The 26,693-nt window shown below is 34.2% G+C and overlaps 1 protein-coding gene across 1 annotated transcript in view; it reads right to left on the reverse strand.

The window, feature by feature from the left end:
* The window catches only part of ERG (ETS transcription factor ERG), a 39,196-nt gene extending 12,916 nt beyond the window's left edge, over nucleotides 1-26,280 (reverse strand). The window contains exons 1-3 of the mRNA XM_015813805.1: nucleotides 26,213-26,280; nucleotides 4,235-4,452; nucleotides 297-445 (exon numbers count right to left, since the gene is read on the reverse strand). Coding sequence (XP_015669291.1) covers nucleotides 297-445; nucleotides 4,235-4,452; nucleotides 26,213-26,230 — 385 coding nt within the window. The 5' untranslated portion in view covers nucleotides 26,231-26,280. The remainder of the gene's footprint in view (nucleotides 1-296; nucleotides 446-4,234; nucleotides 4,453-26,212) is intronic.
* Between the last annotated feature and the right edge of the window lie 413 nt (nucleotides 26,281-26,693).

Below are 26,693 nucleotides of genomic sequence, written 5' to 3' on the forward strand. Positions count from 1 at the left end.
CTTCTCCTTCTCCTTCTCCTTCTCCTTCTCCTTCTCCTTCTCCTCCTCCTCCTCCTCCTCCTCCTCCTCCTCCTCCTCCTCCTCCTCCTTCTTTCGGAGATGTTGAAAACAACATAATTTTACCAGCATTAAACACTATGCTGTTAATTTCAATGGAGAAGAATTAAGTGTATGCTCTTGTTGTGTTCTGAAATCAGTATGGGATTTGGACATTCCTAATGTGAATGGATGGTCTCTACTGTATTTAGTGATAAGGTACATTGTCTTTAAACAATTATTTAAAAATATTTGCTCACCTGCTGGAACAATAACTCTTCGTTCATTGGTGGTCATATTTGGTGGAGGGATGTGCTTTTCTTCCATATAGTTTCCATAGTTCATGCCAACATTTTCAGTGTTAGTCATCTTTCCACTTTTTGTCACACTGCAGTTGTCAGGGGAACTCCTAAGGAAACAATTTAAAAATTCCCAGATAATATAGAATATTTTTTTTAAAAAAATTAGGAGATTCAACTTTAAGAGAGTTCTATTTTTTAAAACAAAACATTTAAATATGCTTACTTTGCTTCCATAATATTCCACAAGTCACTGAAATGCAAAATATTATAACATAAAACAATATGATTAAAGTATCCATAATATTAATAGATAAATCTATACTACACAGTAAATAAGAGCCTATTTGCCCAATATTGAGATCAGATTAATACATTTACACGAGTTTGTCCCGGAATATTTGTTATCTTAAATTTATTTACAACTTGAAAAAGTAGATTTCTGACTAGTCCTCTCTGTAGCCACATGATCAAGATTTGGGGATTGGCAACTTGCACAGTATCTCTTGGTCATGTGATTACCATTTGCAACTTTCACAGCTGGCTTCTGACAAGCACTTGGTTGTCCTTATCTTATAATTTGGAAATAATTGAGTCATATAGTCAACTCTTATATTGTGTAAGATTAAGTTCATTATTTCAAATTAAGCGCAAGACAACAGTTATAAGCCACTGAAGTAGTTTACCTTAGAGCTATGCAGTTTCAGGAAAGTGCTTCATTCTGACAAAGGTTTATGAACATCACTCTTTTAAAATAGCTTCCCAAAACCACAGAAGTCTCTGCTTCTAAACACCAGAAGAGTATAGTTGCCTCATTTCACTTCACTTGAAGAAATAGGCCTCTGCCCAGCCAGCCACAAATTCCCACTAACTAGGCAGGTGATGGGCAAATAAATAAATCTTCTTTGACTTATTTAATAAAAAGATTAATTGATCATACTAATGTTAATAATTTACCAAGAATAGCAATAGCATTTAGACTTATATACCACTTCACAGTGCTTTATAGGCCTCTCTAAGTGGTTTACAGAGTCACCATATTGTCCTCAAAAGCTGGCTCCTCATTTTACTGACCACAGAAGGATGGAAGGCTGAGTCAACCTTGAGCTGGTGAGGAGCGAGCCCCTGGCAGTCAGCAGAGTTAGCCTCCAATACTGCATTCTAACCACTATGCCACCACGGCTCTTCCAATAAGAACCCCAATAAAAGGCAGAACAGGAACCACAAAACACAATTTGAACTTGAATTCATCTTCCTTCCTTCCTTCCTTCCTTCCTTCCTTCCTTCCTTCCTTCCTTCTTACCTGCCTGCCTGCCTGCCTGCCTGCCTCCCCATTACCTCCTGCCACCTTGCTGCTGCATTCCTCCAAACTCATTCCTCCAAACTCCATCTTCTCTGAGTCAGTATCTTTTGTTCATACTTGCTCTTGGTGTCTATGGTGATTCTTAGTCATCCAGGTCATGGTTGTCCTTAAAGTGCTTTTTCAAAAGACAATTGGATTTTGTTTTTCCTTGAAGACATTTCACTTCTCATCCCAAAAAGCTTCTTCAATTCTGACTGAATGGTGGAAAATGGAAGGATTTATATTCCTTGCAGTCATCTGGTCATTAGCACTCTTTCTGAGAGTTGTTGAGGACACTTGGAGGTTTACCTGTGCCCTCAGGGTCACCTGAATAGTGCAAATGGATGTGGAACCTTCTTGGAACTCCTGAAAAGATTGTGTTGTAAACAGGAGATAGGTGGTGTTGTATCACTCCCCCTCTGTTGAGAGAGGGCTGTTCAATCTTAATGTAGATGGCCTTTTTGACCCCTTTGATTTGAAAGAGGGGTCAAAGAGGCCATCTACATTAAGATTGAACAGCTCTTTCTCAACATAGGGGGAGGGATATGACATCACCTCAGTGCCCCTAAGGGCACAGATAAATCTCCACATGGCCTCAATGACTCTCAGAAAGAGTACTAACAACCAGATGACTGCAAGGAATATAAATTCTTCCCTCTTCCACCATTCAGTCAGAACTGAGAAGGTTCTTGGAGAAGCAAAAAGTCTTCAAAGAAAAACAAAATCCAGATACCTTTTGAAAAAGCACCTTTAAAATACTTGCTCTTAGCTTTCCAGCCCCTGCCATAACTATGTTTCCTCTCATAAGAAAGTGAGAGTTGCATCTGTGTTTCTGAATGGTAGAAATATTTCAAAGCCAAACTCCAACTTCCATTTGCTTATGTTCTGTGCTTCCTTTAGATTTTCTCTATAGGAACCAAATACATTTTGAGAAATAAAAACAGTTGGCAGCATGACTTTACTTTGAGGCATTAACAGTCCATTTATGTCTATCTAACTAAAAATAAAGTGAATAAAGGTAAATCATAAATAATAATAGATAAATGAATTTAGAAGCTATCAGGAAGCTATCAGGAAGCTCTGTGGGCTCAAGGCTTCATATTATCTATGCCTGACATATTCAGTTAGTGCAATTTTAAGTGTAAAGGAAAGAACAAAGCATTCTTTTAATACTGATAATACTGTAGTGGCATTCTGTTATAAATAAATGCTATTCTTCCTCAAGAGAAGTAACAATATATTCATTAATACCAAGGGTATGTAAAATTTTCTAAACTTGAAATATTCCACACTTGAAACACTCACTCTGACTATTCTAAGCTAAGAATATAACAAGATTATGGTGTCCTAGAACAGAACAGAACAGAACAGAACAGAACAGAATAATAACTTTATTGTCACTTTGAATGTACACTGATCGGCATACATTAAAATGAAATTTTGTTGCATACAGCTCTCAGAGGGTCACCACTTCCAATATGCACTACATAAATATGACAAAAATAAATAAATAAATAAATACAGAATTATGTATATACCCACATATATTATATGACACAGAGAAACAACACAGTCTAGTTCGGATTGTGTATACATGTGCATGGTGAGAAAAATGAACCTTGCGAGTTTACCAGATGGATAGCGTAGGGAACAAAGCTATTACAGAATGGGGTAGTCCAGCTAGAAATACGTTGAAACCTCCTTCCAGAGGGGAGCAACAGAAATAGACCGTGAAGTGGGTATGTGGGGTCTCTAACAATGCTTTGAGCCCTAAGCACATAGCGCTTATAAGCAGCATCCTGAATACCGGGAAATGAGCTTCCTATGATCTTCTCGGCTATCCTTACCAATCTCTGTATGGACTGTCTATCTGAGGTTTACCAATGCTGCCTTTTTTTTAACATATTAGAAAAAGGTAAAATCAAAAAGCGTATACACTTGCCTAAAATGTGCATGTATTAATTTATAAATTTTATAAATTTAAAATACACATCCTACCATAAGAAACAAGACAATGAAAAGGGAAACTGCATGTAATCTGTGGCTAATGGTTGCTATTGTTTAGCAATTCTAAGCCTAGTATTTTATCTTCATGTGATTATGATCATTATGTGCCATCAAGTCATTGTCGGCTCTTAGCAACCACATAGATATACTTCTTATCTTATTGTGGACTGGATTTCCTACATATTTAGTTCAGTTAAATAGGACATGCATCCACTTTAAATATGGAAAGATGGTTTACAGAAACCTAACAGTATTTCACTCAAGGTCAAGGCTAACCAAAGGCATGCAGAGAAGGCAAGTGAATTCATAATGGCAACATAACAAAGCTGGATGGTGTGTGGCTTTTGTCTAGTTTATCTCTGTGTTTGCATGTGTGTAATTTCATACTTAAATAAACATGGTATCTCCCTTATTTTTTTCCTTGGAAAGAGAAATAGGAGACAGACAAGTAATTCAAAGGCTTGTTCCTAATTTCATACTCAGGAAAATTCCCAGGGAAATGCACGTAGAAAGAAATTAAAATAAAGCTCTATTTCACATATTTATTTACCTTGAGCCGTTAACTTGATTTGAGGTGCATTCCATTTTTATGGTGACTCTGGCTGGAGGCTGGGATAACCAGTCCTGTTGGGGGATACGTGGACTCATCTTTGATGTTTGCCCATATTCACTGGAAGAAGAAGCAGTCATCTCTGACTTAGCAAGATGGGAAGTCCCGTAGGCACACTCAAACAAAGACTGATCTTCACTTACGACTGATAATGCTTCCTGAAATTCAAAAAAGGAAAAGCAACCAAAATTGATTAAATTAATAATTAATTTAATATTAAATAATTGTGCCTCCAGGGCAACTAATAAAAACTAAAAGAAATAACAAATACATCCAAAGGAAGAAGGAAAATTTAGTACATAGGCAGGTTCAGTTTTTAAAATAAGGCACTTCTATATTCAATTCATTAGCATCTGGAATTATGAGGTTACAAAGTTGAATTTTATTGTCCATGGAGTGATACTTGTATGTGTGTTACGAAAGTTCCCCATTAGTGCTTATTTCCTTATTTTTTCTTTCTTTGTTTTAGCCTGTATCCTTAATGATGCATTGATAATTTATATTTACCTACAGAACATATTTTGAATACAGCTATAAGGCACAAGTGAGCATGAGAGCATTAGAAAGAAAGAAACAGAGCTACCAAGTAATTGGCATCTTTACTAATATGCCAGTTATTCCTCATAGCTAAGAACACAGACATAATGGACCGAGAATTTGTGGTTAAACTAGCATTCCATACAATTAACTTGTCTTTCAGACGCCACATATGTATATAAAGGGAAATATATTCCACTATTTTCTATTCTTTGAAAATCAGTAGGAAAAGTAAGAACATTTTTAAAAAGTAAAAAAAGTTTTTGATAAAATTTTTGTGAACTAGGAACTCGATATTTTCTGCAGGTTACTAACTTTAGCAATATAACAAGTGTGTTTCCTACAAATCCTTCCGTTATCTTTTGCAGTACTGCCAACTTCCCAGGAAAACAAAGCATGAACTCCAAGCAACCCATGTCCATAAAACAATGTGCCGCTGCAAGAAGAATGAAGCTGCAGCTTTGATTGGTTTTGTAAAAAGCTCCGAGAAGGGGAAAAAAAACAGGTAGAAGGAACTTCAACTGAAATTGGAAAAGCTGTACAACTGTAAAGACAGAACAGGCACATTGCCAGCCATTTCAAAAGATTGGGGTTTCCAAGTCACCCAAACAGGCAACTGAAGGGTTTATTATTATTATTATTATTATTATTATTATTATTATTATTATTATTATTATTATTATTATTATTATTATTATTATTATTATTATTATTTCCAGGAATACTTGTAATGTTTCAGTATTAAAAACCAACAACATTTTCAAGATAATAAGCGGCATATGCTTAATATTACAAATGAAATATGAACACCAATCCATTAAAGGAACAACTGACACATAGCATCAGCTCATGTCAGCTAGAGCGTATCACTTCATCAGTTTAAGTAAAAATTGGACAAAGATTTAAATTATATGTAATATATTAACTAGAAGGACATATGTAGAGCAAACCTATTAGAACTAATTTAAGTTCTACTAATTTCCAGGGGTCTAAATCAAATACAACTGAAATAATAAACTAATGTTTATTAAAATTTTAGAAATCACACTTAGCATTGATATAAACATTTTTTTCTCATCTTCCAAAATTTCCAAAAGAAAATGTTACATGAAAAGTTCACATGATTTACTTATTTATTTATTTCCTAAACAATAAAATAATTGAATACTGTATATGTCTACTATAAAAACAAAATTTAAAAATGAGCCTAAGTATGAACATTCTGTTGTTGTACTATTAGTCAGATGCTATGTTTATATTATTTATAGGCTCTCAAAGTTGTATGTTCTGTTTTTTTTATTGTAGCTAAATCACAGGTCACTGACTATAAATAAATACATTCAATTTCACATAGACTTTTGATCAATTGCTTGGAATCTGGAACTCCTGAAAAGATTTCAGAAAATATATTTTAACTTTCTATTAAGATTGAATTTTATCCATATTATAAATCTTGATGAGTTGCACGCGTAAATGGGGAAGGTTATAAATGAAAAATCAATTATCAATTTTTATTTCAACCAACAATCAGGAAAAATAGAACTAGAAAGGAGAAAGTAAGTGTTCAAACTTGCTTCAACTGTTGCACAAACTTTTACTGCTCTATGTGTGATAGTTCATGTTATATCTTGGAGGAGGACCACAATAATTATTTCTTCTCCTTCAGTATTGATGTTGCAAAGGGTAAATATAGCTAATTTTAATAGTCCTATAGAAATTAAAATATGACTAATTTCTACAGCTCTATTTGCCCGGCTAATTTGACCCACCATCTATTTACTGTAAAAGAAAACAGTTAATAAGTAAACCCAACAACAAAACTAAATTTCAAAGTCCTCTGTTAACAATCTATTATTGTATTTCACACACAGAGAAAGTCCACAGTGGGTTCTAATCTATCATACATCACGGAAGTCTTTATCTCTGATCTGCCCAGGATCAAATATCTTTGACTGATTCTTAATAATAAAACTTTTCCTTAAAATTATAACTGGGATCTTTCCAAACAATTGCATCTCATTCCCCAAAGTCAGGAAACTCTGTTGTGAATATCTCTGCAGCTCTTGTTCAAGTTTTCATTGAATCACAATATCTCTTAGCAGTTGTCTTCTGATTGCATATAGTAAGTCTATTCCACACTCTCCATCAGTTTTCTTAAGAAACTCCAGCTCATTACTGATCCATACTGACATCTCGAAGCCTTTTAAATTTATGCTTCTTTCTGCTTTCTTTAATGAGCCTGCAATTCTCTTTTTCCTTCAATTCTGTCAACAACAAATTGACTTCCAATCCATCCAATTGTAAGTCTGATTTAGCTACTAGTACCTGTATCCGAGTATCATCCTTAGATTGATTTATGACTGTTATTAAATCATCAAACTTTTTATCTAAATTTTCATTCAGAGCTGGAATTGAAATGGATCGATTTTGGTGATTTTTTCCCCTGATATCGTATGTATTTTTATATTATCACCAGAATTTCTGTAAGAGCACTACTCCTTCATAAGAGCTGATGACCTCTCATGTTAGAATATCATTTATTTACTTTTAAATAAATCATTTTATTTTGGTGTTCTACATATTTTATCTATATGGACCATGTCAACTGCTTAATTGTCCTTTGAATGAAATGTTTTTAAAATAAACAGGAGGTTAAAAGATAATTATATTAGAGCACAGGGGAAAGGATTTCATTTTAATGTTTCCCAAGTAAACCAGGAAAAGAGAACATGTATCAAGGCATCTTGCAAATCATGTAGACTTTTTTGCCATCAGTTAAAGAAATCACTGTCTCTAGGACTATTAAGAAAAAAGACACAGTGCTGAAATCAATACAACACAAGAAACAAAGTCTATTCTGTGGTCACAGGAATATATCCACATATCCAGGGCTTTTTTTGTCATAGAACGCCCAGAACGGAATTCCGGCACCTTTTTTGGATGGAACCTTGTAGGGTAGGCAAGGCGGGTTGTATGACATGTGTGAGTTCCGGCACCTTTTTTTTTTTTTTTTTTTTTACAAAAAAAGCACTGCACATATCCATGCTAAAGGTAGGATACAAATAGAACTTTCATGTACATAGAAATAGTGACCTAAATAAGTAGATAGATGCAATGGGAAAGTTGGATCCTATGATAATAAGAAATGTAATACTTATTGAAAGCCTAAGTTATGTAGAAGAAAATCCTATAGTAAAGCTTTTCAAGTAGTGCACATAACTATGATAAATAAATAGTTGCCACATAATAAACCAAGCTATAAGTATGCAAGCTGTTTTTAAAAAAACAGCTTTAAAGTTGTATTGGAAAATTTTAAAAAGTATTTTATTAAAAATGTTATCTAATTACTTTTTAATTATTGGATTTTTTTAAAAAAAATGATCATATTTGTTCTCCATGAAATAAACTTCACAAAGAAAAACTTCAGAATATATTTTAATTAGTGCCTTGAAAAACCTAAAACCATAGACTGAGCCAAAGAAAATATCTGAAGCATCAATCCCGTGCTATACTGAACATGAGTTTTACACAATACATTGGGCAGATGCCAGCTATGCTTCCTTTTAGATGTTTTTGAAAAATAATATTAAGCCTTGTACACCAGGCTTAGATGCTTGCTAAGTACTGTAAAATAAGAGTTCAAAAACGGGTCTGCTTGATCACAGCAAGGGTCTACATAGTTCAGCGTCCTGATTTTAAGAATCCAATTGGATTCATTCTCAAATTTCCTCTGAGCTCCTTAGTAAGTCTGCTCAAACTCTCTCTGACTCATGATTTTCCAGAATTTTGAGACAGGAATGATTAAAAACAAAGAGGAGTTGAGCAATCCGCAAGACAGATTTAATTGTCTGCAAAACAAATACAAAAATCACAATATCTTTAATTTAAAAAATGGTTGAGTCCATTTGGTGGTTATCATTCTATTGAATACCTTCTTCTAAGAAGAATACATAGTCCTCAGTATACTGATGTCTGGCTGTGGGGACCTATCTTCAGTTTCTTTTTTGCACTTTGTTGATGCTTTTATTGTAATTGAGTTCTGGAGCACGTTACATGTTTTGTCAAATAAATGGTATTAGTAAATATAACAATCTCCTCACCAACACTATTTTGCATAATCAATTTATATACTTGGGTTCCCAAAGCACATTAAGCATAGTTCTGCTTGCTTGGGTTGTCTAACCATGCTTTGCTGATTAATATCCAGAGACATACATAGAAATTTGATTTTAGCTGTAATAAATAAAAAGTACCAAGAGATTTGGTCTACTAAACCTTAAAGCTATGAACTAAGAAATCATTACTTATAATTTCACTTATCAGTATTCTGCCCTTCTCACTCAGCCCATTTGCATTGTTATTAAACAAAACCTTCTTATATGCCTATATCCCTCATCATAGGAAGATGTTCCATGCATGTCATTTTTAGTTGACTTCTTCCATTGTGATATGATATGGGTTTTCAAAATCCTGGCATCATTCACCCATATGCAACTAAAATCCTGGCATCATTCACCCATATGCAACCCATATGACTGAAAATGTATGAAATAATCTATCAAGTATTTCCACATAGTAGACTCTATTAATAGTCATGTAGTTTTTGCAGGATTTAAGGTCATTTTACTCAGGAATCAAAATCCTTTCAGTAAAATTGGGTTCAGTATTTGTTTTACACATTAGTCTATTAAAAGAACTATTTTGTTTGAATAGATTAAGGCAGTTATACCTAGTGCACTATTTTCTTTTTCCAGCAGCAAATTCATGAAAAGCCCAAAGGTACATAAACAATAAGGAGATTAGTAAATTGTGGTAGCAGAGATGAGTATTTGTCATAGTTTAAATATCTGAATAAAGATTCAGAGCAGCTAAATAAAATAATACATTCACTAAATCTAAATAGTTCTTAGAAGTGTTATTTTCAGGGAATTTGGCTAAACCCAATATGTTTAAAGATATACCTCCAATCAAAACCTAATTTTCAAAGTATAATATTTTAAGAATCATTTTTCAATTCCTTGTGTGTTTATGTGTGTGTATATCATTGGAGTTGTCAAAGAAATCATCATTAGCGAAGTCACATGCATAGGCTATGAGCTTCTATAGAGAGCCACTGGAAATTCTAGAGCTAACTGGAGTGTTAGATGGAAGATTCCCCCTCATGCATACCAATCATGATTTGAGATGATTCATGCCAAGTCTGATATTTTGGATCCAAGAAGAAACTATGAGGTCAGCTTACACAAAATGGAGCCAAAGGGCAGGTTGTGTGCATTTACTAGAAAATAAAGACACAACCCATCACTTTTGGTACTAATTCTGCAATTTTGTTACAGTTTCTATGGTTCCCATACGTGGATAGCTAGTTTATTATGTGGAATTTTATTAACATCAATTGACCAAAGAATGGACTGCTGCTTGGCATAATTATGATAATATGATTACTTGAAGGAAAGCTGCAGCTTTATCTGACTCTCTCCTAGACTTAGTGTGGAATTAAAGAGGACATGGCTGCTTAGTCAGGTCAAGAAAAGTATTATAATTACTATTATATATTTGGAGAAGAACTGGGAAGTAAGACCATGCCCTTCACATGGGATTCTGGAGATCAAAGTATTCTTGTACAAAGGATTTTCACTGACTCTCATATGGCTGACTTTCAAGAAGCCAGGATAATATTCTGAACCAAGCTGTAAAATACAGGGTATTAAGACTGAGATTTGATGGAAGGAGAATAAAGGATGGTTCATTGACAGAGATAGGCTTCGTGAGAAGATACACCTGATGCAAAAAAGAAGCAACCATTGGCTGTAGAGATCCTCTAAAATTATGAGAAAGATGCAAATGGATGAATTCTGTTAATCCTTACAAAGAGTTTGGTGTTTAGGGGAACAGGTGGAAAACGATGTAGCAGAGGTGCATTCTATCAGAACAAAAAGTTTCTTCTTATTTTCTGGAAATCCCATCCTTCTTGCAGAAGGTTAAGTATTGAAAGCTACAAAAAAAATCTTTTGATGAGAGTCAGAACTAAGGGTTGCAGTTTTTATTCTTGAATATTCAGATGAACTGATTGATGACCACACTGTTGTATGCATATAGATTGAAAATGGGGTAGATCTTGTCAGCTTGTTTGGTATTGGGCAACCCACATAACCAACATAATTGTTGGATATAAATATACGTTTCACCTTGAAGACAATCCTGAAAGACTCAAAGCGGAACTATTAGTTCATTAATATACCATCTAATATAGACCAATACAGGAGACTGGGGATTAAGCGCCTTGTCTGATCATAAATGCTACAATAGTGGGGAAGTGCACTGGGGAGAAAGGCACAAAGATAGATGTTTGTTTAGACCAGGGGTGTCAAACTCCAGCGCACAGGCCGGATGCATCATGCTGAAACCGCGCCCACCCCATTGCCTGCAATGGGAAAAAAAGTCGCAATATGTTGCAACACGTCACATGACGTTGCGAGTTTGACACCCCTGGTTTAGACTTTCTAGTATAGGCTACCAGAAGACAGGGTCCTTAAAGTGAGAATGTTCTTCCTGAAAAAACACTAAGCCTTTAGCTTAAGTCCTGTAGAATGTAATCAAGAAGGATATTGAAGAATACACTCATCTTGGCTGATGAATTTATTCTTAGGAAAACTTGCTATACCTGATACTTGTTTTCTGTAATATGGGATAGAAGTTGGGTATTTTGTCCAATTAATAATATTTTACCACACGTCTGATAGTTTGTAATGTGAAAAGAAAGCACAGCAGAAAATTGCTGCCTGGGAACCAGACTGATAAGACTTCACTATAATAATATATTGAATACTGAAATGAAAACTTTTCTTTTATTCTATAAATATTCTCTGTGCAGTGAGAGGTTGATAGCATGGTAAATGGTTTATTGCAGTGGTGGGATTCAAATAATTTAACAACCGGTTTTCTGCCCTAATGTAAAATCTGTTTGTCGTTATCACCAGCGCGACACACTTCACATCGTCGTCATCACTGGCATGATGTGCCTCACTGCAGCGGTGGTATCACCAGTGAAACATGCCTCATGGCGGCAGTGTCACAAACATGACGCACCTCGCAGATTGATCATAACCGGTTCGCTGAACTCAACTAAAAATTAGGTATCGGTTCTGCCGAACCGGTGTGAACCTGCTGAATCCTATCACTGGTTTATTGCAGCTACTTGCAGCTACTGATAGATGTGGCCCTCCACTATTTAAGATAGCTGTTCCCTCATTCTAGCAATATGTTTACTGTAAAGATAGCAGCCTCCAGAAGGAGAATTGAGTATGTGTTCTCCAATCTAACATAAGACAATACAGATATAGAAGCTGAATAGATCCAGGAAGTGTTTGAGGCCTAGTAATCACATTCTGAAAGATTGGCTTATGGAGAGATGGGATGGATTCTCTAGTTCAACCGAAGTAGCAGATCTCTTAATGTAAGAGGTAGCAGATCTCTTGAGGCCCTGAAAGTACTGGTCTCACTTCTGACCAAAACAGTGATGAACTTTGGGCAAGAGGCTGTGCAGAGCCAGAGCTTTGATATGAGATCTGACTAGAAGGACCAAGATGTCATAAGGATGCAAAAACAATGCTAGTCTTGGATTTTTTCTGGAAATCAACTAACATATTTAGATGGAAAAAATAAAAATGGAAAACCAGGATATGTAATTAAATACATCAGCTTATATTTGGCTGTTCCAAGAAGTATATATCTATTGATTAGGAACATAATAAGAGTGATGCCATGAGGGTAATAATCATTATTGAGAAGATATAATGGTTCCAATGACTGGAGAGAGATGGCATTCAAAAGCAAGGTGTCCAGCTACATACTCGGGTATCTCATGATACAGTATAGGCAGGGAAATATCTTACTAGTCATTTGGTAAATAAAAAAATTATCTGGAGCAAGAAGCCTCCAAAGAGCTCTATGAGAAATCACATAGAACCCATGACAACTGGACGATCCAGATTGCTGAATCTAGCAATGGGGGAACTGGTAGCGGTAGAGCTTAAGAAGGCCAATTTCAGGGAGGCCACGGAATTGTTATTCCTTTTCTTTTTGCCCAGCTTGGGGATGAACAGGGGAGGCTTCCTTTTATTTAGTGAGTTACTTGGGCTGATGAAAATTAGCAGAGGCCCAGAAGATGTGGAATTTAAAAACTCTTGAAAAAAGGTGTGTGACTCCCCAGCCAACTTCTGTGAAATGGTATGAATTCTGAAGATGAGGGAGCTATAATAGTCTAAGGACTTGTTCCAAAAGAGTGGCTTGTAAACACATGAAGGATTGCGTTGAACTTACTTAGCAAACACTTAGTTAGCAGTTCTTACAAGAATCTATTACATGATTTCTTCAAAGCAAAAGAGGCAAATCATATGTACTTCCATGGGGCAGGAGGTTGCTTCCCAATATTAGTCCTTTAGGGCCATAAGACTGAGACTAGGCAGAGAGTAAGGGAAAAGACAAGAATGTCATTAATTATACATGTATCAAGTATCCTACAGCATACTCTGAGTTGATCAGGCAATATTATACTACTAGGAGCAGGGCAGCAGAGATGATGATGATGATGATGATGATGATGATGATGATGATGATGATGATGATGACGACGATGATGACGATGATAGAATATCTGCAGATATTCATATAGTGACCTGACAGCAATTGTTTTTACCTTGGCAGCATTTAAAAAAATATTCTGCTGTGAGATCACCACACTATTCTAACAGATAGAAACATTTGGACCTCTTTTNATGAAATTATAGATACTTACAATGGAAGACTGGAGATTGAAGTTTTGTACTTTGCTGAAATGGCAAAGATTTCGGCTTACTTGAAGAACTACTTGAATGATAATTTTTATTAATATGGAGAAGATGGATTGTTTATATTTAAAATAAGCATAGAGTGGTGGAATATAATTTAGGTTTTTAGTAAATTTGCTCTTTTTTTAAAAATATTTTACCTACTCATGTAGAATAATGTACTTTGTGGAGTTAGAGATATTAATATCTGTTTACTTATATCTGAATATTATCCTGGGATTAGGTTTGGGAAGTCCGGGGGGGTGGGGGGTGGGGTTTTTTTTCATATAGCATTGTGTAACACTTGTGATGTTTTTTTTTATGATGAAAAATAATAAAAATCTTTAAAGAAAAAAAAAGATTGATGTTTGATGGAAGGAGAATAAAGGATGGTTCATTGGTAGAGATAGGCTTTGTGAGAAGATACAGCTGATGCAAAAAAGAAGCAACCATTAGCTGTAGAGGTCCTCTAAAATTATGAGAAAGATGCAAATGGATGAATTCTGTTAATCCTTACAAAGAGTTTGGTGTTTAGGGGAACAGGTGGAAAACGATGTAGCAGAGGTGCATTCCATCAGAACAAAAAGTTTCTTCTTATTTTCTGGAAATCCCATCCTTCTTGCAGAAGGTTAAGTATTGAAAGCTACAAAAAAAATCTTTTGATGAGAGTCAGAACTAAGGGATGCAGTTTTTATTCTTGAATATTCAGTTAACTATGGATGAACTGATTGATGACCACACTGTTGTATGCATATAGATTGAAAATGGGGTAGATCTTCTCAGCTTGTTTGGTATTGGGCAACCCACATAACCAACATAATTGTTGGATATAAATATACGTTTCACCTTGAAGACAATCCTGAAAGACTCAAAGCGGAACTATTAGTTCATTAATATACCATCTAATATAGACCAATACAGGAGACTGGCGATTAAGCGCCTCGTCTGATCATAAATGCTACAATAGTGGGGAAGTGCACTGGGGAGAAAGGCACAAAGATAGATGTTTGTTTAGACCAGGGGTGTCAAACTCCAGCGCACAGGCCGGATGCATCATGCCGAAACCGCGCCCACCCCATTGCCTGCAATGGAAAAAAAAGTTGCAATATGTCGCAACACGTCACATGACGTTGCGAGTTTGACACCCCTGGTTTAGACTTTCTAGTATAGACTACCAGAAGACAGAGTCCTTAAAGTGAGAATGTTCTTCCTGAAAAAACACTAAGCCTTTAAGCTTAAGTCCTGTAGAATGTAATCAAGAAGGATATTGAAGAATACACTCATCTTGGCTGATGAATTTATTCTTAGGAAAACTTGCTACACCTGATACTTGTTTTCTGTAAAATGGGATAGAAGTTGGGTATTTTGTCCAATTAATAATATTTTACCACACATGCCTGATAATTTGTAATGTGAAAAGAAAGCACAGCAGAAAGTTGCTGCCTGGGAACCAGACTGATAAGACTTCACTATAATAATATATTGAATGCTGAAATGAAAACTTTTCTTTTATTCTATAAATATTCTCTGTGCAGTGAGAGGTTGATAGCATGGTAAATGGTTTATTGCAGTGGTGGGATTCAAATAATTTAACAATCGGTTCTCTGCCCTAATGTAAAATCTGTTTGTCGTTATCTCCAGTGCGACACACTTCGCATTGTCGTCATCACTGGTATGATGTGCCTCACTGCAGCGGTGGTATCACCAGTGAAACATGCCTCATGGTGGCAGTGTCACAAACATGACGCACCTCGCAGATTTATCACAACTGGTTCGCTGAACTCAACTAAAAATTAGGTATCGGTTCTGCTGAACCGGTGTGAATCTGCTGAATCCTATCACTGGTTTATTGCAGCTACTTGCAGCTACTGATAGATGTGGTCCTCCACTATTTAAGATAGCTGTTCCCTCATTCTAGCAATATGTTTACTGTAAAGATAGCAGCCTCCAGAAGGAGAATTGAGTATGTGTTCTCCAATCTAACATAAGACAATAGAGATATAGAAGCTGAATAGATCCAGGAAGTGTTTGAGGCCTAGTAATCACATTTTGAAAGATTGGCTTATGGAGAGATGGGATGGATTCTCTAGTTCAACCGAAGTAGCAGATCTCTTAAGGTAAGAGGTAGCAGATCTCTTGAGGCCCTGAAAGAACTGGTCTCACTTCTGACCAAAACAGTGATGAACTTTGGGCAAGAGGCTGTGCAGAGCCAGAGCTTTGATATGAGATCTGACTAGAAGGACCAAGATGTCATAAGGATGCAAAAACAATGCTAGTCTTGGATTTTTTCTGGAAATCAACTAACATATTTAGATGGAAAAAATAAAAGTGGAAAACCAGGATATGTAATTAAATACATCAGCTTATATTTGGCTGTTCCAAGAAGTATATATCTATTGATTAGGAACATAATAAGAGTGATGCCATGAGGGTAATAATCATTATTGAGAAGATATAATGGTTCCAATGACTGGAGAGAGATGGCATTCAAAAGCAAGGTGTCCAGCTATATACTCAGGTATCTCATGATACAGTATAGGCAGGGAAATATCTTACTAGTCATTTGGTAAATAAAAAAATTATCTGGAGCAAGAAGCCTCCAAAGAGCTCTATGAGAAATCACATAGAACCCATGACAACTGGACAATCCAGACTGTTGAATCTAGCAATGGGGGAACTGTTAGCAGTAGAGCTTAAGAAGGCCAATTTCAGGGAGGCCACAGAATTGTTATTCCTTTTCTTTTTGCCCAGCTTGGGGATGAACAGGGGAGGCTTCCTTTTATTTTGTGAGTTACTTGTGCTGATGAAAATTAGCAGAGGACCAGAAGATGTGGAATTTAAAAACTCTTGAAAAAAGGTGTGTGACTCCCCAGCCAACTTCTGTGAAATGGTAGGAATTCTGAAGATGAGGGAGCTATAATAGTCTAAGGACTTGTTCCAAAAGAGTGGCTTGTAAACACATGAAGAATTGTGTTGAACTTACTTAGCAAACACTTAGTTAGCAGTTCTTACAAGAATCTATTACATGATTTCTTCAAAGCAAAAGAGGCAAAGCATATGTACTTCCATGGGGCAGGAGGTTGCTTCCCAATATTAGTCCTTTAGGGCCATAAGACTGAGACTAGTCAGAGAGTAAGGAAAAAGACAAGAATGTCATTAATTATAAATGTATCAAGTATCCTACAGCATGCTCTGAGTTGATCAGGCAATATTATACTACTAGGAGCAGGGCAGCAGAGATGATGATGATGATGATGATGATGATGATGATGATGATGATGATGATGATGATGATGACGACGATGATGACGATGATAGAATATCTGCAGATATTCATATAGTGACCTGACAGCAATTGTTTTTACCTTGGCAGCATTTAAAAAAATATTCTGCTGTGAGATCACCACACTATTCTAACAGATAGAAACATTTGGACCTCTTTTTTAAGCAATGAAAGTTCAACTAAGTATATATTTTCTTGGAACATTTTGGAGACTGGAACCTAATTGTCTTTTGTAGTAGTTCAGTATATATATATTATTGTACTGTAAAATGTTATGTTCAAAAATTGTATATGTAAATGAAAATTTCAAAACAAATACATGTTATACAAAGGTATGATTTTTAATGCATGTTTCCAAGTTTCAATCATAGAATTACAATTTAAAACATGGAAACTGAAATAGACTAGTAATAGACTATAATAGCTCTACACATGAGTAAAGTCACATCATACTGGAGGCAACTTTTTTTCTTCTTCTATCTTTTGTCCTCCTGAGATGCAAAACATTTTAAAGTTTTCGGAAATCTTTTTAGAAGCTAAATTAGTTGCTGACTGGAGGTCAGAGCAGGAAAGTCTGTGGAAATACAAGGTAGATTGTTGATTGGGATTATTAATATTTGTTAATATTTGTTTTGGAATTTACTGAAGTTTCATGGAAGGAACAGAACAGCCAGATCTTTGCCAAGTTATAATCAAACATCCCAAAATAAACTAAGTCTGAAGACTTTTTTTTCTGAATTTAAAGAAGTACTTCCTATATCTCTTTTATAGTTGTAAACTAGTTCTGTCTTACATTTCCTGTTTTTCTCATATAGGTAGTCGATCCATCAACTTTTTTCATATCAACAACGTATGAAACCATTCAATAAAATTATGGGGCACAGTTCCTTTCAGTACTGCTTCCATTATTTAGCTGACAAAATAACTCTTTTGACCAATGTAGAATGCCATACTGAAATATTTTAGTTACTCCTTTAAATACATATGTTAGGCATATGATATCACATGACAGTCAAATCCTGTGCATGGAATGCAGAGTCAATAATTATTAAAAGAAGACCACCACAATTACCCAGGAAAAATGATCTTGAATGTTAAGTGATTTTTTTAAACAAAAACCTTGTTTAAATCAAAAGAAAACCAAAAATTGTGGCAATCATGTTAAGTCCTTTTAAAGAATGGTATAACTCATTTCCTTGTAGTGATTTTGAAAATCTCATAAAAATCCTCACAAGCCTCCCTTAAAATAACAAGAAAATGCAGTCTTGAAAAGAATCTGAAGCCTATTCAGAACAATGCTAACATTTGAAGGAAGGCTCAGGATGAATCTGGTTCATGGGGCTAACTCAAAGCCTTGCAATTGTTTTAGTTGTTTATGAATCTCAGCCTTCATAATGCTAAGAAAATGTGCTGTCTCTTAAAGATGTTCTTTGCAGATATGTCATACATTCTGCATTGTTTCGTGGCACTCAAGCATTAAATATCCCAGGGGTAATCCACCCTTATTTTAACGGCCGATGAAAGATCCAGTGCCTGAGCAAAATCAGTTGGAGGAAAGGGAAGTCTTGTCGGAAACAAGATTAATCTTGTAATGAGTGTTGGGTCCTGATAACCCATCTGTGCAGAGAACTGCTTTAACTGAAGGGCAATTAACCTTCACTTGACAAGTTTTGCCTAACTGTTATAAACAACTTTAAAGACAACTTCACTTTTGTAAAACCTACACAATCTGAAGCCTGAATAATAAGAACAGGTTCCCAGTGTTGATCTGGGGTGTAGGAATGGGATGAATAATTTCTGAACTTTGTTTAATTATTGGATAATAAATTACTATATTTGGGTAATTAATACATTCATTCATATAAAAATCCAGTTTAAAGCTAGTTGGAGATTGATTGGATTCCTTAAAAATACTGAAATCTACAATATCATTTATCTGGAATCTATTACATGATTTACCCATTTGGCCAATTATGAACAATTTTACAAGATTTTATCTTAAATATAGTGATGGTTGTGATACTTTATGTATCATTATTTCTTTTTAAAAAATAACAACAGTAAAGATTATTAAACAATTTATTCCACATTGATAACAAGGCAATGGTTTGTCCTTCCTAAAGTTCAGGTAACATCTAATTGAATTGTTTGCTGTGTAATGCATATCACAACAGATTCCACTTGTTTTGTAGAATCATATAAAAAAACCCTCCTTTTTTAACAACTCTGTAATCTATTAATTCAGGGTACAGTCAGGGTGACAATCATATATTTCATTTAATTCCATATAGTGTAATGAAATGAGAATATATTTCTGAAGCATTTTTGAAAATTATAATAACATGATCCTCAACATTATTACTATTTTTTAAAAATTGCTAATTGCTGAACATTTCTGTTGAATAGAAATTCATTCTTTCTAATGAATTAGATATGAATAGACAGGAAGTTCCCATTGAAAAATTTCCTTTAACGACAGCCCCTGAACTGATGAGCTATCAAAAAGGAAATGGAGACAGGAAATATCTGTCTACAGGTTTGTTATCATTATCATAAGAGTTTTGCCAATATATTTACTATTTACCTAGACAGTAAGTGTATTTTTCTACAAAATATTTTTAGCTCTCAAGAATGACAAATGTCCACCAAAAATATTGGTCGCTAATAGAATTGATTCATAATTTTGAAGTGACTTCATTATTTAGAAACATAAGAGAAATATTTTTGTCTTGTTCTTCTTCCTTCCCCCCTTCAGCCACATGGCAGATTGATTCTAATTGTTGTATTGACACTTTACAGCAGCCATTTCCAGCCTACTGCTTTCCAGATAGGTTAGGCTGTAATTGTTATTACTTATAAGTCATACTTTTGGAGCATACCATATCTGAGATAGCTACATTATGTGCTCCATTTGACAAACAAATGTAATGAGCAAATATTTCTGCAGAACCAAAAAGAGAAACCCATAGCTCAGCAGAAAGGGAAGCCGGGACTGCTTGCTATTACTTTCTTAGAATTCTTTATATAAGTTCATCCATAAATAAATGAGTTCATGAATCAGCAGGATTGTGTCTGTTGACTTCACTGAAGTCTTGTTGCATTCATCTGAACCCATGAAGATAGTTTACATGTGTTCAGGTTATGCACAATAGATTCGGTATGCATGATTGGGGATTCTGCAGAGTATAGCAAACATCAGTCATATAGAACAAAACTATTTGTATAACTTCAGGAAAAAGTTAGCTATATTATTCCAGTTTGTAATAAACAAAATTAAGTAATAGGTCCAGGACTTGCTAATAGCTATAATTACTTCATTGTTAAAGTTCATCTATTGAGCTATATTTCTATCTCATCCTACTATTAGGTAACATAATCATAGTACTTATGTAATTAAATTCAGATTTCCAACCCGTCTGTGCTAAAAGAGTAATGCATTTCTACACAATTTTTAAGAGTTTGTCTATTAAGAACTACCACTTCAGGATATAATTTTCAGATTCTTACATACATTTATATCTGAAAATTCAGTGAAGATTTTTATTTATTTATTTATTCAATTTCTATAATCACCCATCTCAATCCAATTGACTCTGGGCAATGAACAATATCACGTTAATTAAAACCATAAAACAAAAAAGCAGTTACAAATATTTTTGAAGATGTATTTTTCATAAAGCTAGGCTTATTGTGTAGATTTCTTTTAACATTTCAGACAAATCCATTTCTTTTAAAAATAATATATTTTTGAGAATACTATTTTTCTAATAACAAATACGAGTACAGTTATTTAAGTGCTGTTGATATTAATCATTAAACACCTCATTGAGCTTCATGAAAATGGATGCAGTTGGCAGCAACTATACTAAAATAGAGTATTCACGATAATATGAATTTGTTAACCATTGATTTTACTTCTCTGACAGAATATATTAATATTATAACAGCTTAAGAGGGAAAAAGAGTTGTGGCCAGAGAAATGGATTTCTATATTAACCTGTAAAAGTGTAGGCATCTGCATAATTCTCCCAACTATTAAAATAAAAAAAGTCTTCCTTTAAATGGATTTATTCTTAGTATGTAATATAAACATGTTACATCTAGTATAAATTAAGAAACAAGAAAGAATAGAAAACAGTGTGCCGAATTGATGAATTATATGCATTTTATGGGCTTGCCAAGTGAAAATGTACTCTAGCTTAGTGGTTTTTAATCTTTTTAACTCAATTACCCCCTTTCCTGGTCTTAAATGTCATTACCCCCACAAAAACATCTAAACCATGTTGTTTTACTCAAGCATCTTGGCAGCAGCATCCCAAACTGGATCCTCAGTTCACAAAAAAAGTAATTACAAATACTCCATTATCCTAGGGATATGCCCAAATTACCCCCTTGGGGCTAATTACCCCTAGTTTAGGAACCTCTGTTCTAGCTAAAAGCCCCGTTTGAAAAATTGTACATATCCATTATGTGCTAATAGAATAGAATATAAATGAGTATTAAAGGCTGGAGAAGAGTATTAAAAAGGCCACTAGATTTAGTCATTGTTACAAATCAATTCTTTTTAAGCAGGCTTCAGGTAACAAGATAGTGCTTTTATTGCTTAAGCATCTGTTCTTCAACTCCAAAGCTACAGCACATAAATAATGGCGTCATGCTGCACTGTTGTATGCACCAATCTAAAAACTAGATGTAAAGAAATCTAAAAGATGTCTAAAATTATTCATATAGCAGGACTCCCCAAATGATCCATCACAACACAACTAATTTACATCTCTCAGCTTAACATCTATAGAAACTATAGATCAATAAATCTTAGTTACAGTATATGGCAATATCTTTCAACCTGTGGACTATAGACAACTTGTGGCACATGAAGCAATTCAGAAGGTTCCTTGAAATAAGACAAAGGTTCCCTTAGGTTGACCTTAACTGCTAGTGTCTATCTACTTTTCCTGACAACAGTAAAGAAGTGCTTTTCACTTTCTTCATCCTGGATGTTTTTTTTCAATTTCCAAACCTAGCCTATAGTTCTGCAATTTCCAATAATCTCCCAGCCAAGTAAAAGGAGGTTCAAAACTCTGCTAAGCTTTTTCAAGAATGGCCAAAGTTGGCTAATGCTGTCCCCTGCTGTAGGTGCCTATATCTCTATCTCTATCTCTCTGTCTGCGTCTTCATCTCCTTCTCCATCTCCATCTCCCTGTCTCTTTCTCTGTCTCTGTCTCTATATATTGATGCTTAATATTTTAGACTAACAAATCTGCCAGAAATCAGCATTCTTGCCTGAAATGATATTTGACATTATTGCAATATTTTAGCTAATTAAAATTTTAAATTAAATTCATGTTTATTTAATTGGGAGAACTGCTGATGCAATCTAAAAGAGATTTCAATCAAGGAAGGGACCTTGGAGGTCTTCTAGTCTAACCCCCTTGCTCAAGCAGGAGTCCCTCTATCATTTCAGACAAGTGATTGTCCAGTCTTTTCTTAAAAACGTCAAGTGATGAAGCACCCACAACTTCCGATGGCAAGCTGTTCCACTGGTTAATTGTCCTCACTGATAATATTATTGTTATTCTGATGGGTGTCAACATTGTCAACTCTAGACTTATTTAATAATCCTAAAAATCTTCTGAGGATTATACAATGGTCCACATAAAGGAAATAAATGAAAACCACTGGATTAAAAATATTTTGCATGAATAATCAAGGGAATAAAATAATTGAGAAGGAAGAGGAATAACATTTCTTTAGAACATTGATATGTTCTGTTTTCAGGAAGCTGTATAGAAATACCAACCAGATGCATCAACTACAATAGTGATTCATTGATAATACAACTCTTATAGTTAGACTGTATGACATGAGTGCGACAAAAGCAGAATAGGTTTATTTTCTGCATTTCTCTCTCAAACCCTCACTTTCAAGAATAGATACAAGTATCCCAAAGATACAAACATCCTTGGTCAGAGAATCTTACACTCCTTATCATTGCAGTTAGCAAGAAGTGAGCTATAAAATTAATTTAACAGTGAAAAAAATGTTTCTTTTTTATTCCATTTATGGAGCCAGGTAAGAAACAAAAGAAGGTGTAGCAGAACTAAGTCTGTAAACGATGTCTATTTCTATAGGATATTTAATAACACAGCCAAATGTGTTCTAATTCTGATACCTTCATGTTTGATATCTACAGCTTTAGTTTGATATCTACAGCAGCATCAAACCTTAATTCTTTTATACAGAGAGGTTTGCACATTTTATAAGCAGTCTCTGTATGAAATAACTTTCAAGCCCTTCTCTTGGAGACCCTGGAGTTCCACTGTGTTATTTCACCTTTCATTTTTAGCTCTGAAGATAGAGCAACTAGATCTGTTTGGATGTACATAACTTTGCGATAGCATTTTGTACTGAAAATTTGAAGAGATAAAAAAGCATTTTACCCATGATGTGCAACCTTGAGTCATTTAAGAAAAATTACCTGTATCTGTACCTTGATCATATCTGTTTATATTAATATTTGCTCATGCATTTTATAGGGAAACTATCTAACTGGCTAACAAAAAAGAGTAACAATATGTTGTTGTTTCACTTTACTGGTCTATACTAATGCTACCAAAAACTAAGAAATATAAACAAAAATTGCACTCTGCCTTATTTTGTAATTATACCTGTTGGGTTTTTTTTCAACGTTGACACTGAAATATATTGCACAGATTCTTTTCTTACAAATATGCCAATATTTTCAGGAAGTGATCATGATAAATATTAAATAACCATTGTAGTTAATATATCGCCTGAGTATTAGGCAGAAATACATGTTTTCACTCTGACTATTGAACCTCAAATATTCCCATTCTAAATATGCAGACATTTAATCTCAGATAGCACAGCATCTCAACCACAAAAAAGGAAACTCTGTATATGTTCTGAGGCAGATTAGGTGGTTTAGCTATCCACAAATGTAATCAGTACACAGTTTCAGGATAACCAGTACTAACAAAATAAGCATATTATTATAATCTTGTAATAGTATCAATGGCCACAGAACCAAGAAAACGGAACCTGCTGTGGAATAAAATTTCCTTTTTATAACTTCCAAATTTTGAATAACAGGAGTTGAAAAAATACCCGTAATCTTATTACAAACAGGTAATAAGATTAATTTTATGCCCGTTGGAAGAGAAAATTAGGTGAAAATAAAAGAACATATCTTTTTCTACTGCTGCATTTTATTATAATTGCATATTATCCATCTATTTATTGTTCTATTCTTAATTAGAAATTAGTGCCATTTATATTGGAGAAAGATTTTTTTTTTATTTTCTCCAACTCGAAGTGGTCATATGGCAGTATGATTATGCTGTCCTAGTTAGATTCATGTTCACCGTGACAAATTTAAGTAAGAGTGCATTGTTAGAGCAAATAAAGAATTACTGCAATACCATGCAGCCAAATTTATACTTTTCAATATATTTAAACTACACTTTTGATGCAGATTGGCCAAGATTTTCATGTTTCCTTAGAATAGTAATCAGAATATTTTCTTGAAAAACAATAGCCTCAAATAAGATAAAATAAAAACAAGATCTTCTGAACATCTCACAGTGCAGGTTTATTTTAAAATAAACTGTTAAAATAACAGTATTTAACTCCCTCTGTCATAAGTCAATCACCATTCCTGTATTCTCAAATACGGAGAGAACTATACATTGGTAGCAAAGTTGACTGATAAAATTCTGATATATAACATTTTTAGAATAATTGTTAACCTTTTGCTATATTACAAAATATGGTTCAAATGACATTATTAAATTAAATAAAGTTGTCATCAATTTTATTACCTTTAATATGTATTGATTTTTAAAAATACTCTGAATAGTCAGGTTTGTCATTCTGATTTTTATATTTACTCAGTGTGCAAAAGATTAAATAAACAGAAAAGACCAATTTTTTCGCTAGGTTTTCCTTTTATTCTGATATTACTGTCTTAAAATATTCATTTTAAACTTAATTTGAAAGATGTTGAACACTTTTACCTTCAGAATAAAGTCCACCTTACTATCCTACTTTTACTAAATAATATTTCACTCATTCAATATTCTACTATCACAGAATCCATGTTTATAAAATAAAAAGATTTTTAAACAAAGCAATACTGCAATAGTCTCAGCAAGTCAACCAGACTTGAGAATATTAAACAATTAATGAAATATATTAAGTGACCTTATCAAATGAAATGAAGTCATGGTCACTATTATTATTAAAGAAAATTACCTGGACTATAATTCTAAAATCACTTAAAGCTGAATAATAAATAAATCTAGTTAGACATTGCCATAATCTATATGCATAGGATTCTGCTATCAATATTCTAATTTTGTTTCTAAAATATAAACCTCTAGTTTAGGAAAAAGATTAAAATATTAATGCTATTAATAAAATATTGTACCCTGAACAGCTTTTCATTAATATAAATCCTATTTCTTCATATCAAATTAAAATTACATAAAGTTTATTTCTTCAGCAGATAATTAACACTTACTGCCATATCTGTTATTAATAGGTACAAGCTGTAACTACGCAGTGAATTCTACACAGACACAAATAATATATTATTTATCTCAAAAACATTATAATCCAGCCTTAGGAACATTATCATGTTGAGCAGTTATTTTAAAAAAGCTGAAAATAACGCTAAGAAACTGGAGTCACAAACTTATCACAGATTTTATTAAACACTCCCCCACATTTTTTTTTAAAAATGAAGTATATCTTAAAAGAACAACCTTACTAATTCTAGTTGTACAAAATAATATGAATAAAGTATTATTTCAAAATAATGTCCAAATAATAAGAAGAAAATTTCAGCTTCGAATCAAATGTTGAGAAGAATTCCAAAATGTGTTGTTTAAATTCTCAATAATTACTTTTTCCAGAGCTTAATTCAGATACATATCCAAATTTGTTCAAAAATTATTGCAACCAGTAAATTCAGGTCTTCCCTCCAAAGGCTTTGCAAGTATAATCCACAGCACTGAAGAGTGAATTTAAAAAAAACACCCAACTTTTTCTCAGTTTCAAGTTTTTAAGCCTTGTGGACAGGGAGTAGGAAAAAGGAAATTTACTAACCAGTACAAAGGAAATCTTCTTGTCCTCTATTGTGGCTGTGGGGGTGTTGCCCAATTCTACCTTACTGCTGTTTTAAAAGCAAATTTTGGGGGAAAAAGCACAATATAAAAAAGGCTAACCACAAGGCATTCCCTTTCTTACCTTAATAGTGCTCGCCATAATGTATTTAGCTTATTGATCGCTAATAATTGTCAATAATAATTATTGCTTCACTCTGACCAGAAAGAAGTTTTGATGAAGTTTTTTAGAACGGATGAGATTGTGCTAACTCTGGGAAATGAAGTCAGGCAGTGGCAGGAAGAGGTTTCTATTGGTCCTGGCTACTGCAGTTTGAAGAAACAGGATATTTGGGAGCTAAGAGATAAGAGGTCCTAAAACAATGTTGTTTTTCTTGACGATACGCAGCTACAAGTTTTTTTTAAAAAATGTCAATTGGCTATGACAGTGTTGGCAGGTGCGATGTGATGTGCAGTAAATATGGTCTAACATACTGAAGCAGGATGCAGATGTCACATGAACTGGGCCAAATTTGATATAAGCCTCCTAAAAGGATCAAATATTTGGGGCCAACTTTAGATTGGACAAGCTGCTGTCACCCACAAATGTCAGTAGATGCAGTAAT

This window comes from Protobothrops mucrosquamatus, unplaced genomic scaffold (assembly GCF_001527695.2).
Source record: "Protobothrops mucrosquamatus isolate PMUCROS unplaced genomic scaffold, P.Mucros_1.0 scaffold197, whole genome shotgun sequence".
NCBI classification, from domain to species: domain Eukaryota; kingdom Metazoa; phylum Chordata; class Lepidosauria; order Squamata; family Viperidae; genus Protobothrops; species Protobothrops mucrosquamatus.